This window comes from Haemorhous mexicanus, chromosome 13, assembly GCF_027477595.1.
Source record: "Haemorhous mexicanus isolate bHaeMex1 chromosome 13, bHaeMex1.pri, whole genome shotgun sequence".
NCBI lineage: Eukaryota > Metazoa > Chordata > Aves > Passeriformes > Fringillidae > Haemorhous > Haemorhous mexicanus.
Window position 1 is genome coordinate 9,124,222 of NC_082353.1, and position 14,694 is coordinate 9,138,915.

The 14,694-nt window shown below is 39.1% G+C and overlaps 1 protein-coding gene across 7 annotated transcripts in view; it reads right to left on the bottom strand.

Annotated features, from left to right (window-relative positions):
- The window catches only part of TCF12 (transcription factor 12), a 161,442-nt gene that overhangs the window by 117,764 nt on the left and 28,984 nt on the right, over positions 1 to 14,694 (bottom strand). For all 7 annotated transcript variants that reach the window (XM_059858280.1, XM_059858279.1, XM_059858277.1 and 4 more), the window contains exon 4: positions 927 to 1,000. In XM_059858280.1, the coding sequence (XP_059714263.1) occupies positions 927 to 1,000 (74 nt within the window). The remainder of the gene's footprint in view (positions 1 to 926; positions 1,001 to 14,694) is intronic.

Consider the following 14,694-nt stretch of genomic DNA (forward strand, 5'->3'; position numbering starts at 1 on the left):
AGGTAACACAGGAAGTTTTAAAAAGTTTTAAAGAATGTGGAATTTCCATGTTGCACAGAAATATTTCTTCCACACTTATTGTAATTTATTCACTAATGATCAGTGGAAAAATCAAGACTTCATGAGAAAGCTTTCTACTTCTGTCTTCCAGACGAAGGCAGAGGCCATAATAACACCCAGGGAGCTGAACAAGGTTTTGCAGCCTACCCATTTCATTCCACAGCACAAGAAAGCTGCAAAGGTGCAAGCATTAGTACAGCTCTCTGATTCAAAGCCCCTGAAATCAGAACATCAGGTATGCTGTGTATATCTGGTTGGGGTACTTAGCTCATTGTCCTTTTAGGGAGTAAATATTCATAAAAAGAAAAATGAGTAGATGAAAGGGAATGTGAGTAACTAGGGGCAAGCTTGCTTTAACCATTGCATATCGTTTGAAAAGGGTCATGTTATTTTAGGATATCAGATAGTAGCAAGAATCTTCAGCTCAATAAGTGAAATGGATGAGGCTGGAACGAGAACAGGAGGAAGGTACTTAAAAAGAAAAGCCTCTCTTCGACATCATGACACAGCACATACTATAGCTGGTTAATGTTAACAGGGTAGCAAGTGCTCCCTACACTTTGCCAATAAATCTGCTCCTAAGTAACACGACTTCTACTTCAAAATTCTGACTATATGTTAAATAAAATACATGTTCATCATTCAACCATACATATGGTTTATTTTCATTATTCTAAGCCTATATATTTTTTAGTCTTAGAACTCTAAAATGATGCTGTAGCTCCTCAAAGTCATTAAAGTCTCTAAAAGATGCCAATCTGTACATTTAAAGGAGTTTTCCTTCAAAAACTTTGCCAAATCATCTGCTGATTTACTCTGTACATTCCCATGAACTTTCATTATGAATTATTAGGTGGGTATCTTACCCTTGAAGATTCATATGAAGGACTTGGCTGACCGCTTGTTCCCCAGGATGTGGCACCTGTTCGCTCATCCATACCTAGCAATCAAAAGAAAAACACAAACCTGTAAGAAATGATAGCAAAAACAATGTTTTCTGATGCAACCTGCAAAAATATTCATCTGCTTCCATACACTCTAAGTAAATTCATCTGCTTTCATATATTAAAGCAGTGTTTCTAAAAGCAAAACTTCAGATGAACAGCTTCCTTATTAATTAAGCTGGCTACAGAGGAACCTGTTCATTTGGACACCTGCAGCTGCTGAAAACAGGAGCATAAAAAGCCAAGAAATTTGCCAATCTGCTGTCTGCCCAACCCAATCCATAAGAAATTAGCATGAGCAACAAAACAAGCACAACAATGTGAACATCATGGCTCTTTGAGCAGCCCGATTTATCTGCATCTCAAGCAAGCACTGAAATATTGCAGCACATACTGTGAAACACATACTTGTTATCTACTCTTTCCTCTTGTGTCCTGCTTAAGTATTGTAAAATGTGCAAAACTATTTCCCCTGCTTGGCCTTTATGTGACACACAAGATATTTTAGCATAATGGGGGAAAAAGGCAAGACAGACTGGTTATATTTCAATGGCTCAAAAAACCCACAGAGAATCATGGTCTCTGCACTACTAAAACAGTCATATTTTTTACACTCAGTAACGGTTCTTTTAGAATCAGTTCCCTTTATGCAAATCCAGGTTACAGCTCACAAGAGAAAAGGGAAGGAAAAGATCTTTAAACACTGTATCAGAATATATACCCCATGTATTACCCAATTTCTATCCAAATTTAATCAGTCAAATCACCTTTAAACCACATTCCCAAACAGCTAATTGCAAAAGCACCTGAATTCCTATAGCAAATTCCTTCACATAGGCTAAGGCTGCTACTATTCTAACAATTAGGTTCCTGATTATCTGCTTCACAAGACATTTTTTTTGTCACATGTGGAACACTTCCATCTTAAACTGCACGCTTGGAAGCACTCTGGCCAACAAAATGCAACTCATTACTTTCCTGTCACACAAAGTTTTCTCATAAAGAGTTTTGATATAAAGCATAAATTCTTTATGTGATATATACTATAAACGATTTATGAAGTCTTATAATGTCATAATTTATAAATAAGAACTAAGTGTCCCAATTTATAAACAAGAGTAGAGTGCAAGCTACTCCATACAATCATCTCAAAACCCTAACTTTATATTGCAACTATAAAATTTCCATGCATATTTCTCTTACGGCCATAGTGCAAAATCAAATGTAAACTAATACTGTAAATAACTACCTATGGATTATTACTATTCTAATAATTATTTCCTTAAGAAATGTGCTTTATGAAGCTCTAAAATAATGTTTTGACAATGACAGCCTGCAAAAAGGAACGTTAAACTGAAAGTACAGTAAATCACTCAAAAACTACAGACACTTTTTGTGCACTGCAGGAAAGATCCTCAGGGTTGAAGAAGGCTCTTTGAAAATGCAAAACCACCACTATCTTGAGCCAGCAGTTTGGGGAAGTTTACTGCATTTTGCAGCTGACAGTATTGTTGTTGTTTCATTGTAACTGGTCCAGGAGCTGAGTAAAGAGTCGTGGCTGGCACTGACAAAGGCAAAAGTAATCTTTTGGCACAATTGACTCTTTTCTGCCAGAAACAACAGTGCCAGTAATCCAGTCATTATCATAACAAGTCTTCCATTGCCTTCCTTCCAAAAGAGACATATGTGGGGTGAGAAAAGAAAAATATCTTACTGCAAGACAAAGTCCTTGGGGAAGTTTAAGATACAGTAGGTTATACCAACCCATTTCAGGAGATATGTGACTAGATAATGGTTATGCATAGAGTGTTCAGATGCTAATCACTAGAACATGCTACTCATATGAAAATTTGAATCAGTGGGACATGAGGACTTATGGTTCTGCTTAATCAGCACATGTACAGCTAAAAATTCAAGTATTTTAATTCTACCATTTGAATTATGCAAATAAATTGTTTAAAGAAACTGCTCTAAACCAAAATGTAACTGCTTCAGATAAGGAAGAAAACTAATTTCTGACTAGTTCCCAGAATTCTTTTCTTCTAAAAAAGCCCAGTACAGTTTACTACTCTAGCTAACTTCCTTTTTGCTACCAGGTGTCTTTTTCCTCCTTTTCATGCAACATTTTTCATTCTTATAAGCCCAAGGCAGGCTTACATGTAGACCTAGCTCTTAGGCAAAATTTTCACACAAAGAAGATGCTTTCCCATTTTAAATGCTCTGTGGAGGCTATAAGAAAAAAGGAATCATGTACTGCACACAGAACACCAGCACTCTTACTGCTGCTTTGTGGTATTCCGTGGTTTTCCTGGGCCTCATATGAGTCCAAATCTGGCTACCTTAAGACTCTAGCCCACACGGACCCGCACAGACGAAAGTAAAAGACGAGAGGGCTCTTCTCCACGTGGGTGCAAGTATCTTGTTTATTGGCTTGGTGGCAAGACTCAGGTGATGGGGGCACCCAGGTAGAAAAAGAGGGCGTGGGACTCTCACACAGGAGGTTTTATACCCTAGGGGATGGGGGCAGGGGAGAGAGGACTGGAGCCAATGGGATGCCATTGGGGAGGGGTGAATTACCTATGGGACAGACCAGGTGTGTATAACGGGGGGGGGGGGGGGGGGGGGGTGGTGGTGAGGGGGAGACCAGGTGATGAGGGAGGGGAGAACCCACCATCTACTTGACCCAACATGCTCAGTAGAAATTTCCCATCACCCAGTGCAACAACAACAACTAAATAAACTATTTAGTGCAATACAACACTGCTTGACATCTGGATTTGATTTGGAATTATATCTCTGCTGCCCTTGGTCTCCAACAACATGAGACACCAAACAAGTGCTACCCCAAGTAGCCAGCAACACTCAACCAGGAAACCAGATATGTGTCTGCCAGGGTGCTCAAGGAATCTGTCCTGCTTTATACACTAATGTGCTTCCCATGGGTGACAGATGAAAACCACCCATTTGTTGGATGAGACAAAGACCAAGACCATTCCTAGCAGGATGGTCAAAGAACAAACAATACATACTTTAACAAGCCAAAAGTAACTACATGACTGAGCCAGGACCACCAGATTCACTTTTAAATGTAAAGCCCCTGAAGTGGGGAACACTTGGTAAAAAATATCATGGGAGACATCTATGGTGGTAAATTCAATAAAGTCTCAAAGCAAAAGTGTCATGAAACGAGTTCTAGCATTATCCTGGAAAAGGCAAAAGAGAACAGAGGAACTAGGGGGATTGTCACCTTTGTATAACCCCTTCCACAAGGCAATGCACTGACCAATTCCAGTATCCATTAATTCATCATGGATGAATTCGTCATTAATTAACCATGGATGTTAAAGAGCACAGGAAAGCTGTGACAGTTATCAGAGCTGACTGAAAAAGATGTAGGGTGAGGCTGCAGTATCTCAGCCTCTGTAGGTAAAGAAAAAACATAGAAATTGAGCTATGTTGTTATAAAGGTCCAAAAACACAGACACATACATTCAGGCAGACAGGAGTAAAACAAGGTTCTACCCCCACTTCCTTTTTTTAGGATGGAAAGTAATTGAAATTACTCATATTTCATAGTTCTCAATCAAAACTGACTACTTCTATAGCACATATGCTGCAGTTTAATTAGGGAGTAACTAAGTGTGATGTTTGAGGAGGTTCAGCTGGCAGTCTGGGGCTGGGCTGGCTCACAGGGCACCTCCACAGCACTGGCTGGTGTCCCAGCAAGGACACTCCTGACCTCGGCCAGCCGAACACACGGAGCACAGCCCAGAGCCCGGAGCTCGGCCAGCCCGCAGGAAAGGCTGCGTGCCCACACCCCAGGACAGGCTCCGTGCCCCCTCACCCCCGGGACAGGCTCCGTGCGCCCCATCGCCCCCGGGGGACAGGCTCCGTGCCCCCTCGCCCCCGGGGGACAGGCTCCGTGTCCCCTCGCCCCCGGGGGACAGGCTCCGTGTCCCCTCGCCCCCGGGGGACAGGCTCTGTGCCCCCTTGCCCCCGGGGGACAGGCTCTGTGTCCCCATCGCCCCCGGGGGACAGGCTCCGTGTCCCCATCGCCCCCGGGGGACAGGCTCCGTGTCCCCTCGCCCCCGGGGGACAGGCTCCGTGCCCCCTCGCCCCCGGGGGACAGGCTCTGTGTCCCCATCGCCCCCGGGACAGGCTCTGTGCCCCCTCGCCCCCGGGGGACAGGCTCCGTGCCCCCTTGCCCCCGGGGGACAGGCTCCGTGCCCCCTCGCTCACCTCGGGGAGACCCGGCCAAGCCATGAGGATGCTTTCTGGCTTTATGCATTGCATTCTACACAGGCTTTGCTTAACATCACTTTTATGATGCTGCTGTGAGCATTTCAAGCTATTCTAGAAGAAAACCTGAAGAAACCTGTTGCCTCATTATTTCAACATATGTGTTCATTCTGAAGAAACAGATCCAAACATCCATCTAATAAAAAAAAAATTGGATCTTACAATCAAACTGAAATGAAGGTTGCTCTTGCTGCCATAAGACAAAGAAGACTATATTTAAAACTTATTTCAAGAGACACAGGCTCTAATGTTCGTGTAAACACTATAATGTACTTTATAGGGTTACCATCTGCTATGATGTTGATCAAATAAATGATTTGACAAAAAAAAATCACATTGTAGATTGTTATACTAGGTACTCAAGGTATGAGTTTCTATCTTTTATAGCTTCTTTATCCAATTTTGTTTCAGAGTAATGATATTCCTTCAGATACGATTCAACATCTGAAATCAATTACAAAAAAACTACAGTACAAAACATAACAGCACTGATTGTGTTTTGCATGTCAGACACACAAACATATCAATCTACCATTAAGCCATATATTGCAAAAGTCTATTGTGAAGTATGATTCCAATTATTACCCAAAATTATATTTTAGGTCTAGACTTTTTTGTAAGGGGATGAAAACAGTAGTATTTGATGGAGAAATATTATACTCAAATATTTTAACTTGCAATAGGTTAAGACTAGTTCTCAGCCTCTTCTTGTTGTTTTCAATTAAAACTTTCTCTTTTTATACCAGATGTAATATTTTCAATAATGTAATAAAACCATTTCTTTTCTAACAAAGAACTCAAAATTCAAAAGTCAGATAAATAAATAAATAAAGACAAGACAAAGTTCCACACATTTATTACTCAACGAGTGGGCAAAAACCCAGACAACAAGAGGACCAGAATGACACTCAAAACCAAAAACAGCTTTGACAATAGATACAACATGGTAGGCTTAAAATATCCAAAACAGAGAAGATTATTCAAATTGAGAAGAGAAATGAAAGGCAGGCAACCTATCAATAGTCTAACCACTTAAGTGTCATTGGGATAAATTCAGATGCAACACTGTAATTAGGTAAAAGACAAACCACTTTCATTTCCAACTACATAAAGAACTTGCTCTCCATCCACCTTCCACAATAAAGAAAAATAAAGGGGAAGTGCAAGCATGGAGAGGAAAAAAAACCCTTCAAATCTCAATGCAGACTGTTTCTTGAAGAATGTACTAATTGTCTTCCAGCATACAGATACCAAGTTCCACCCAATCCCTTCAGATCAAAAAGCAAAGTTCTTCCCCAGTAACAGAGTTGCTAGTCAGGGGCACCAGTGGGAGTAGCAGAGCATCCTTTTGTGTACCTTTGCTCCAGAGAAAACCCATGGAAGAGCTACAGATACATCATAGAAAACCTGAGTTTGCCATCTGGTACCTCCTCTGGACTTCACAAGGACTTCAGGAAACTTCCCAAGATAATTCTATTAAATTGCACAAAGCTGCTCACTCTGCTCCCTGTATTGAGCCAGGATTGAACCCTTAACCCATTGTGTAGTGTAAAAGTGAGATTTCTCCTGGGCTTACCTATCAGTTTTCATATCTTTCCCCACCTGCCCAGCAGGTTCATAGCCATGAGAGCTGAAATCTTAACTACCAGCCTCTAATGGCAGGGATTTCAAAAGTGTAAGGAAACCCTGCAGAGACTGAAGACCCCTGAGGGGACATTGGTTACCTCAATTAGTACCCATAAAACACTGGCTTCCATTTGAATATTAATCTTTGCAAAGATCAGCTTCTAAGATCTGTTTGAAATATCAACTGTGATTATTAATAATGGTAAATAAATTCATTTTCATTGTTGAAACATTGTTTATCCTGGAGATTCCCAGAGCATGATTATCTGACAGCAAAGAATAAATATCTACTATGCCAGTCATTGTGGAAATTATTTGAATAGCCAGAAGATATGCTATACAAAGTTAATTTCTATCTATAGAACAGGAAATCACAATTAAAACTTCAGAAGAACAAAATTATTCAAGTTGGAGAAAGGTAGAGCAAGTACACAATTTACCTGGACAATAACCAAAACTTACACCAATATTGGCACTGACAGGTACTAAAAATTAGTTGTAACTCAATATATCCACAAATTGAATTCTCCCTGTATGTAAAACCTATACTTTCATACAGAAAATTATTTGCAGTATTATTAGAACAGTATTTTCTCTGGAAGAATAAAACTTCAGGGTGTATGCTCAAAAAACAATTTCTAAAACAACAAAAAACATCGTATAAATTCAGAAGAAAACGGAAAAGAAAAAACCTTGCTGGTTCAGGAAAACTGTAGAAAAGCTTGAATTTGTTTTAAAAGTATTTATTAGCATCAAAAGTCAGTACTGGCAATACAGTTTCTGTATAACTATCAAGTATCTTTTAGATTTGTTTCAACTCTTTAGCTAAATATAATTTGCTATTTAAAAAAAAAGGGAATTACTACTTTTAACTCGATTTCACAAATAATCCTATTCATTTCTTGCAATAAGAGCTATGTATTCCCTAAGAACAACACTGGGTTATTAATTCCTGTAAGAGCACTGCCCTTACAGAAATTTCAGAAACTACCTGCTTCGCTTTCCTCATAGTCTTTGCTTCCTAGACTCTAAATCATGTCCCCAGACACACCAAGTGACCTGGCATGACCTGGACACTTTAAATACAATACAACCCACTCAAAATAAAATTGGAGCTGGCATTTCCCACACAAACTGTACTAAACCAGAAAACTGCACATTGCTATGTGCATCTTGCCAGAAAAGGTACATCAGGTACTGTACAAAGAGGAGAGCATATTTATAATACTGTATGGAACAAGCATTTGTTAGTTGTGTATAGATATTCAGACAGCTTAAGCATAAGCTGATGACAAAAACTATTTAAAAAAGCATTTAAACTATTAAAAAATGGAATTTTCTTATAAATCCACTGAGGTGCTCAGAGCATTACCCAGTAAAGCTATTCTTCACACACAACCCCCCTAAATTCCCTATATTAATAGAAGTCTTACTATTACTCTTTGATCTAATGTAAGGTCAAAATTAAACAAAAAAATTAAAATGCTAATATTCATAAAATATCCTGTATACAAATAATATTTTCATGTGTGCCCACAGAGGATATTTTGAAGCCTCCCTGGTTACAAATGCGAGTAAAGTACACCAGCTTAGAGATGAAGCCTTTAGCAGGGGTACAACCCAGAGCTTTTATTCACACACAAACACACACAGTTCAACTGCTATTAAATTGCATCATGCTGCTTACTCCCCTGTCTGTGCTGAGCCATGGAGTATCAGGCTGAGCAGCTCTAACATGCAAGTCTCAGCCCTACAGGACCAGCTATCATAATAATCCTTTCTATTGGCAAATGTTCCTGTGGTTACTTCAGTTATGACTCAACTGCTTTATATAACCACACACTTTCAAATACATATATACACATATATATTTTTATATACACACCAAATCAAGGCCAGTGTCACAAGACTGCACACACCAGGCCAAAAATATTCTAATACAGCCTCACAGGCAGCAGCTACTGCTACCAATTGTATTACAACACAATTGTACAGAAAACTGCCAATTCAGGCACCAGAACACAATTAATGTGAGTTACACAGTATGGAACTGAGGTTCTAACGCTCATGAGCAAAGAAAATGTGTGACAGCAAGTGTGACAGCTTTCCTAAGAACATGTCTAAAAATGTTAAGAAAAAGTATTTTTAACCATTTACTTTATCACAAGGTGTCCAGCAAATTTTGACCCTCTTGAAAACAAATTTCAAGATCAATCTGAGGTCAGTATCCTTTCATGGTGTTGATGATTGCCATGTATCTTTTTACACATACAATTAAGATAATTGCAAAAAATTAACATTACTTTGTTGATATTTAGAAGATCAATAATACCTAAACATTAAAATCTTTCAAGGGAAAAGAGACCCTCTGACATATCAAGCAGTGGTGGGGGCAGGGGGGTACCAACTGAAAAAGTTTTTGAGAAACAGCATATATTTTGACTTTCCAAGTTCATGAAGGTGAACCAGTGGAGAAATCAAGCATCAGACAAAAGCAGTGGAATTTAGTGAGGCAGAATTTTGAGCCTTAAGCATAAAGGCAAATATACTATACAGTATAGCCAAGAGAATGCAAGTGTAACTCCATGTTTACAATAATGTGACTGGAAAAAAAGACACAGACTGTCAAGATCACAGAAGCTTGAGTGTGAACTTGAGAAGATCTAGATCAAGCCACTTCATAGAAGCATGTGGAAGAAAACCTAGATTTTGCCAAGGTACACAGTACCTCTGTATATGGTTTTGGCAACCCTACAATACTGAAATCAGAACTCTCCTACCAGCAGCATGGCATCTCAGCCTCTCACATTAAAACAATGCACTAACATTTTTCATAAAACAAAACATGTAGAATACAAAGAAGTGTGAAAGGTTTTAAGTTTGCCTCTAGACAGGCACATGCTCAATGAGATGATTTCTTACACTTTCTTGTTCTAGAGAGCACATCTAAGTCAGCTGCAGGAATTAACTCTCATTACTAAGCAAAACAGAAATTACACATCAGGGTAGTGTGAACTTAGGTTTGTCATGAGAGAATTCTGATTCTGTCAATACAGCTGGGGGAAAGTGTTTATCGTATGAAAATTTCAGCATTAAACACCCTCTCCTAACTCTGAAAACAAAGCTTATCTGCTCAGTATTTAAACAGGGAAGAATGCTTAATGGATAAATTCAAGCACTGCACATCTGCTCACCTAAACCAGAGCTGTGGTAGGATAGCTCTGAGTTAGATGTGGAAAAAACAATAGAAGAAATATAGCCAGTATAGAATTACTAGAACCTGGCTCACTTATTTCTCTCCTCTTTCGCCAAAAATCAAGAAGAAATCCACCATACTTCACCTTCAATCAAGAAAGAAGCTTTTGTGAGATTAGGGCTCCACCATTTGCCCTGCAGCACAATGAAGTGTCTTCCAGTTTGTCCAAGGGAAAGGGAGCACCTTCTTCCCTCAGTAAAAGAGCTGTCTAGTGCAAAATGTGCTTTCTTCTATTATTTTTAGGCATGGAGGAAAAAAAAAAAAAAGGGTTTAAGTAAGCTATTAAAAAATTTCTAGAAGCATCCCTACCTGCATTTATATGACTGAAAATTTGAGCTGATGGAAGTTAACATCAGCCTGCAGTGTAAAGGACTACTTTTTCCAGTATGCATTTTGTACCAACAAGTGCTTCCCCTTCCATAAGCGAGTTGGAATGTAGTAAGGCTCTTGCCAGATGTTCTCCTTCTGCAGAGGTCCAAAAGCAACAGTTCTCAATAATTCCATTACTTCCAAAAGTCAAAGCCAGAATCCAGTCTGAACAAATTGAGATCTGGCACAGCCTGTGCTGCTAGCAGGGCCCTGAGACACTTTAAACTCAAAAAAACCCACCCCAAGAAACCTTTATTTTCTCAACACTGAAACATTTCTTCCAACGTCTAATTAGACAGAGCTTTTACTGGTATTGTTAAATCTCATTCTCAAATTAAGAAAAAAATATGTTCTTTGACAAAGGAGAGAAATCTGTTTTTAAATATGCCAGGTATCATTACATCTGCTCAAATATTTGCTGAATCAAGCTCCTTGCTGCCTGGGCTGTTAGCTGCCTCCTGAAGCAAGCAGGCAGGCTTTGTGTTGACAGCTCCTTTAGTGTGAGTGGCAGTAAGTGATGGTGTGCCCACAATGCTGGAAAGCTGATATGATACAGTTCAGTCTCCTACATCAACAAACGAGGTGGAAGGATGACTGGGGCCTGATGGTAATGGGCCTTGTGCTAATACACAGCAGCACTGCAGCAACTGAGATGTCTGAGGGAGCCTGCTTCACCTTCCATCCCCAAAACCATTTGTTTTTCTTCTTTCCGCTCTTTCCCTTTATTTAAAGAAAGGCTGTGCTTCCCCTTGAACTAAGACGTGTCACCAGAGCTCATGGAAGGACTAAGCTGTATGACAGCCATATTTATGGTTTCTCCCTTCATCACCAAAAGGTATCAGCTGATCTACTGATTTCTGCTGCCCTTCAGGAACAAGCCACATTTTAACATTCTTCTGGTAGTATATCCATATTGTTAGAGCTTTAACTCTGGAAAGACAACCTTTAAACAACAAAATTACACTGTTAGAGGATCAGTAGCACAGAAGTAACTTCTAGAGTAGCCAATGCTGTGCTCAGCATTGTGGTCTTTAAATGCCAAGGAGTAATTAAAACAGTTTAACTTGGCTAGTTTAGCAGAAACATGCAACCATTATGAAAAGAATTTAAAGTAGTATCCCACTAACTAAAAAAAACCTAACTTACTTTTATATTCTAGAAAATTACTAAATCTGACAGAGTCATATTTAGGCTCTGGTGGAAGTTAATCTAGAAATATCTGCATCTGTAGTGAAGATGTTGAGATTTCTCCAACTTTACTTCTTAACCAAAGACTTTTTTCCTGTTTGAAGACTTTACTGATCTTCCTTTTATTTCTTCTGCTAGCTTTTCATTTAATACTCCATAGTCTGGTTCAACTTCATAACATTTCTCCTTGGCTTAAATCCTAAATATCACACTTTTTATAGAAATCTGAGTTTTCAATGCTTTTCTGGTAACAAGTGTTACATGAGTTAAAACACTCTTAATAAAATGCACTTAGAAACCATGCACACTCCAGAAGCAGAACTTTGACAAAAAAGTTGGAATTGGAATTTATAGTCAAGTAACCCCTTTTTAAATTGCCTTCATACTCCAACAGCCAGAACAGACATACCTGTTGCTGTTAAAGTGCACTTGTGCCTTTTTTTTTTTTTAATGAGGACAAGTTGCACTTGGAATACAAAATAAATTTGCTGTTTCTCCAAGTATGCTGTTACAGCAGTTCTGTAGGTTACAGCTAGAAAATGCTGAAAGCCAATAAAATATGGTAGACAGTCTTTCTGTGAACAAAAGCACCCTTACCTAGTAATTATCCTTCTTACAATAATAACACGGTATTACAGACTTTAAAACATTTACCTAAGTAGTCAGAAAGCAAGTGGTAATCAATAATTAATTATTTTTCTTTAATTCTTCCTCCCAAGACGTTTCAGAAGTCTCTCCTTTTACAAAAGCACTAAATAGTCTCCTAATGTCATTGCTATAAAAATTACACCTTCGTTTTAGGAACCAATTTCTAGAGATATTTAACCACAACATTGGAGTGAATGATTTTACATTAAATAGGACAAATAGTCTAATTTTAATATTACAGGTGAGCAAGAATAAGAAGTGGAAGGATTCTTGAAGTCCCCAGCACTGCTGGTCCCTGCCAGCGCCGCGTCCAACAGACCCATGCCATCAGCCAGCCTGCAAGCACAGCCCCACAAAGGCTCCTCTGCAGAGTGAGCCTTCACACAGGCCAGCAGCACTTCCCATCTCCAGCAGGGGATTCTGATGCAGGAACCACTGCCAAACAACAGCTTATGAGTCAAGGTTTATGTATGCAAACACAGCCTATCTTCCCAACAGCTAAGGGCTGGCTGCCACCCAAAGGAGGCCATCCTGCTTCCCTTAACACTTCCCTGTCCCCACTGCCCACAGCCTGCCTCACATCTTCTTCCCTCACACTAGCACCAGGCTTCTAGGGACCTGCAGTAAACCTCTTCAGAAAGAAACCAGTAGAAAAGAGACTCATAAAAATAACAAACCCTCACTGCTTTCTGGCCAGACTTGCTCACAGAAGTATTTCACTAGCGGGCCAGGACAGCACCAATGCTGGCAGAAAGGAAAGGGAGAGCACAAGAGCCAGAGAAAGCCAAAGTCAGGGTTGTGTGAAGGGCCAGGGAAGGCAGCCCACCACTTCTGAAGCATTTACTACCTCTGAGACTGGCTGTAAGTAAAAGACAAAAAAAAAAAAAAAAAAAAAAAAAAAGAGAAAAAAAGGGATTTTTTTCAGGAGAAAAAATAATAAAAGAAAAAAACCCAGCCATCACTATGTGGTGATGCATAAAATCCTGCAGTCTACTTTGGGACTACTGGCTTTATTGAACCAGTGGTAGGTACTATGCCAGTATGTGAGAAAAATAACTGAATAAATGCATGTGTCGATTACAAGAAACACCAATAATCGCATTTTAAAAATCTTTAAAAGACTGAATTGGCTGCATGTTAGGGTACAAACAGGTTACCAGGAAGTTCAACACTGCCAAAAACTCCCACACATACTTTATTGTCCACTTACTAGAATTTTAACCAAAAGTTAGAAGAGTAAACTACTTCAAAGGAAATGGCAATACAACTCAAGAATTTTTCTTCTTTCTGTTTCTTCTGTAATGAAAAAGAAAAGAAAGTAATAATTTGATTTAAAAATTTCAAAGCACATTTTGAAATTTAGCCTTGGGTTCCATGTGCCGAATAAGTTGTTTCTACAAATTATGATATCCCATTTTCTCTTACACATTTTAGAATCTTAAGCATTGCCAGAACAAGTCAATTTAACCATATTGCCTCTTTGGGTGGCAATGTTGTTAGTCTTAGATCCTGTATTCAGTTCTCTATATATGTGGCTTTTATCTCTAACAACAGCTTTAAGAATTTCCTTTATATTGTACTTAACTTGTTCATACTGCAACACTCCAAGACAATGAAATTTGTATAAGTGCCCAGATTTGCTCAACCACTAAAAATAAAAATGTTACCATTTATAAAGTTATCAAATAATTTTAACACAAGACAGGCTCTTCCTGTTCTGTTAAATATATAAAATAACAAAAATGAGAACAGAGTTTCTGCTTTTTTGAAAAAGACAACTGTGACTTGATATTTGGGAAAGAATTTCTTATATTCCAGTCACAAAAAATATTATTACTTTTCAACATAATGTAATTCAAGCATTTTGCAGAGAATAATAAGGCATCAAATATCTTCACATCCCAGTTTATAAGGGAAGGATTACGGAAGAAGGTCCAGAAGAAAAATATCAACCCTCCCAGATGCACGAGAGCATTCTGAAGATCTGAAGATTCACACATGTAATAGGGCAGCTCAGAATAAACATCACATACAGCTCCACAACATATGTTCATGTGCATTAAAAATGCCAAACTTATTCCTCTGGACAAGGCTGGCCCACATACTTTTAAGAAAATTAAGAAATTCCTGTAAACTGAAGTGAATTCATACCTTAGTACTCTTCACCTGAACTCAAAGGTGATATGCCCCCATGACTGAAAGGCTGAACAAGATGACATTGGTGTCCTTTTGTGCCCATTCCACAGACTCACATGGGATCTCCCTGGCAGCCACACCAACACAAGCTCCTGACTGAACTTCCAC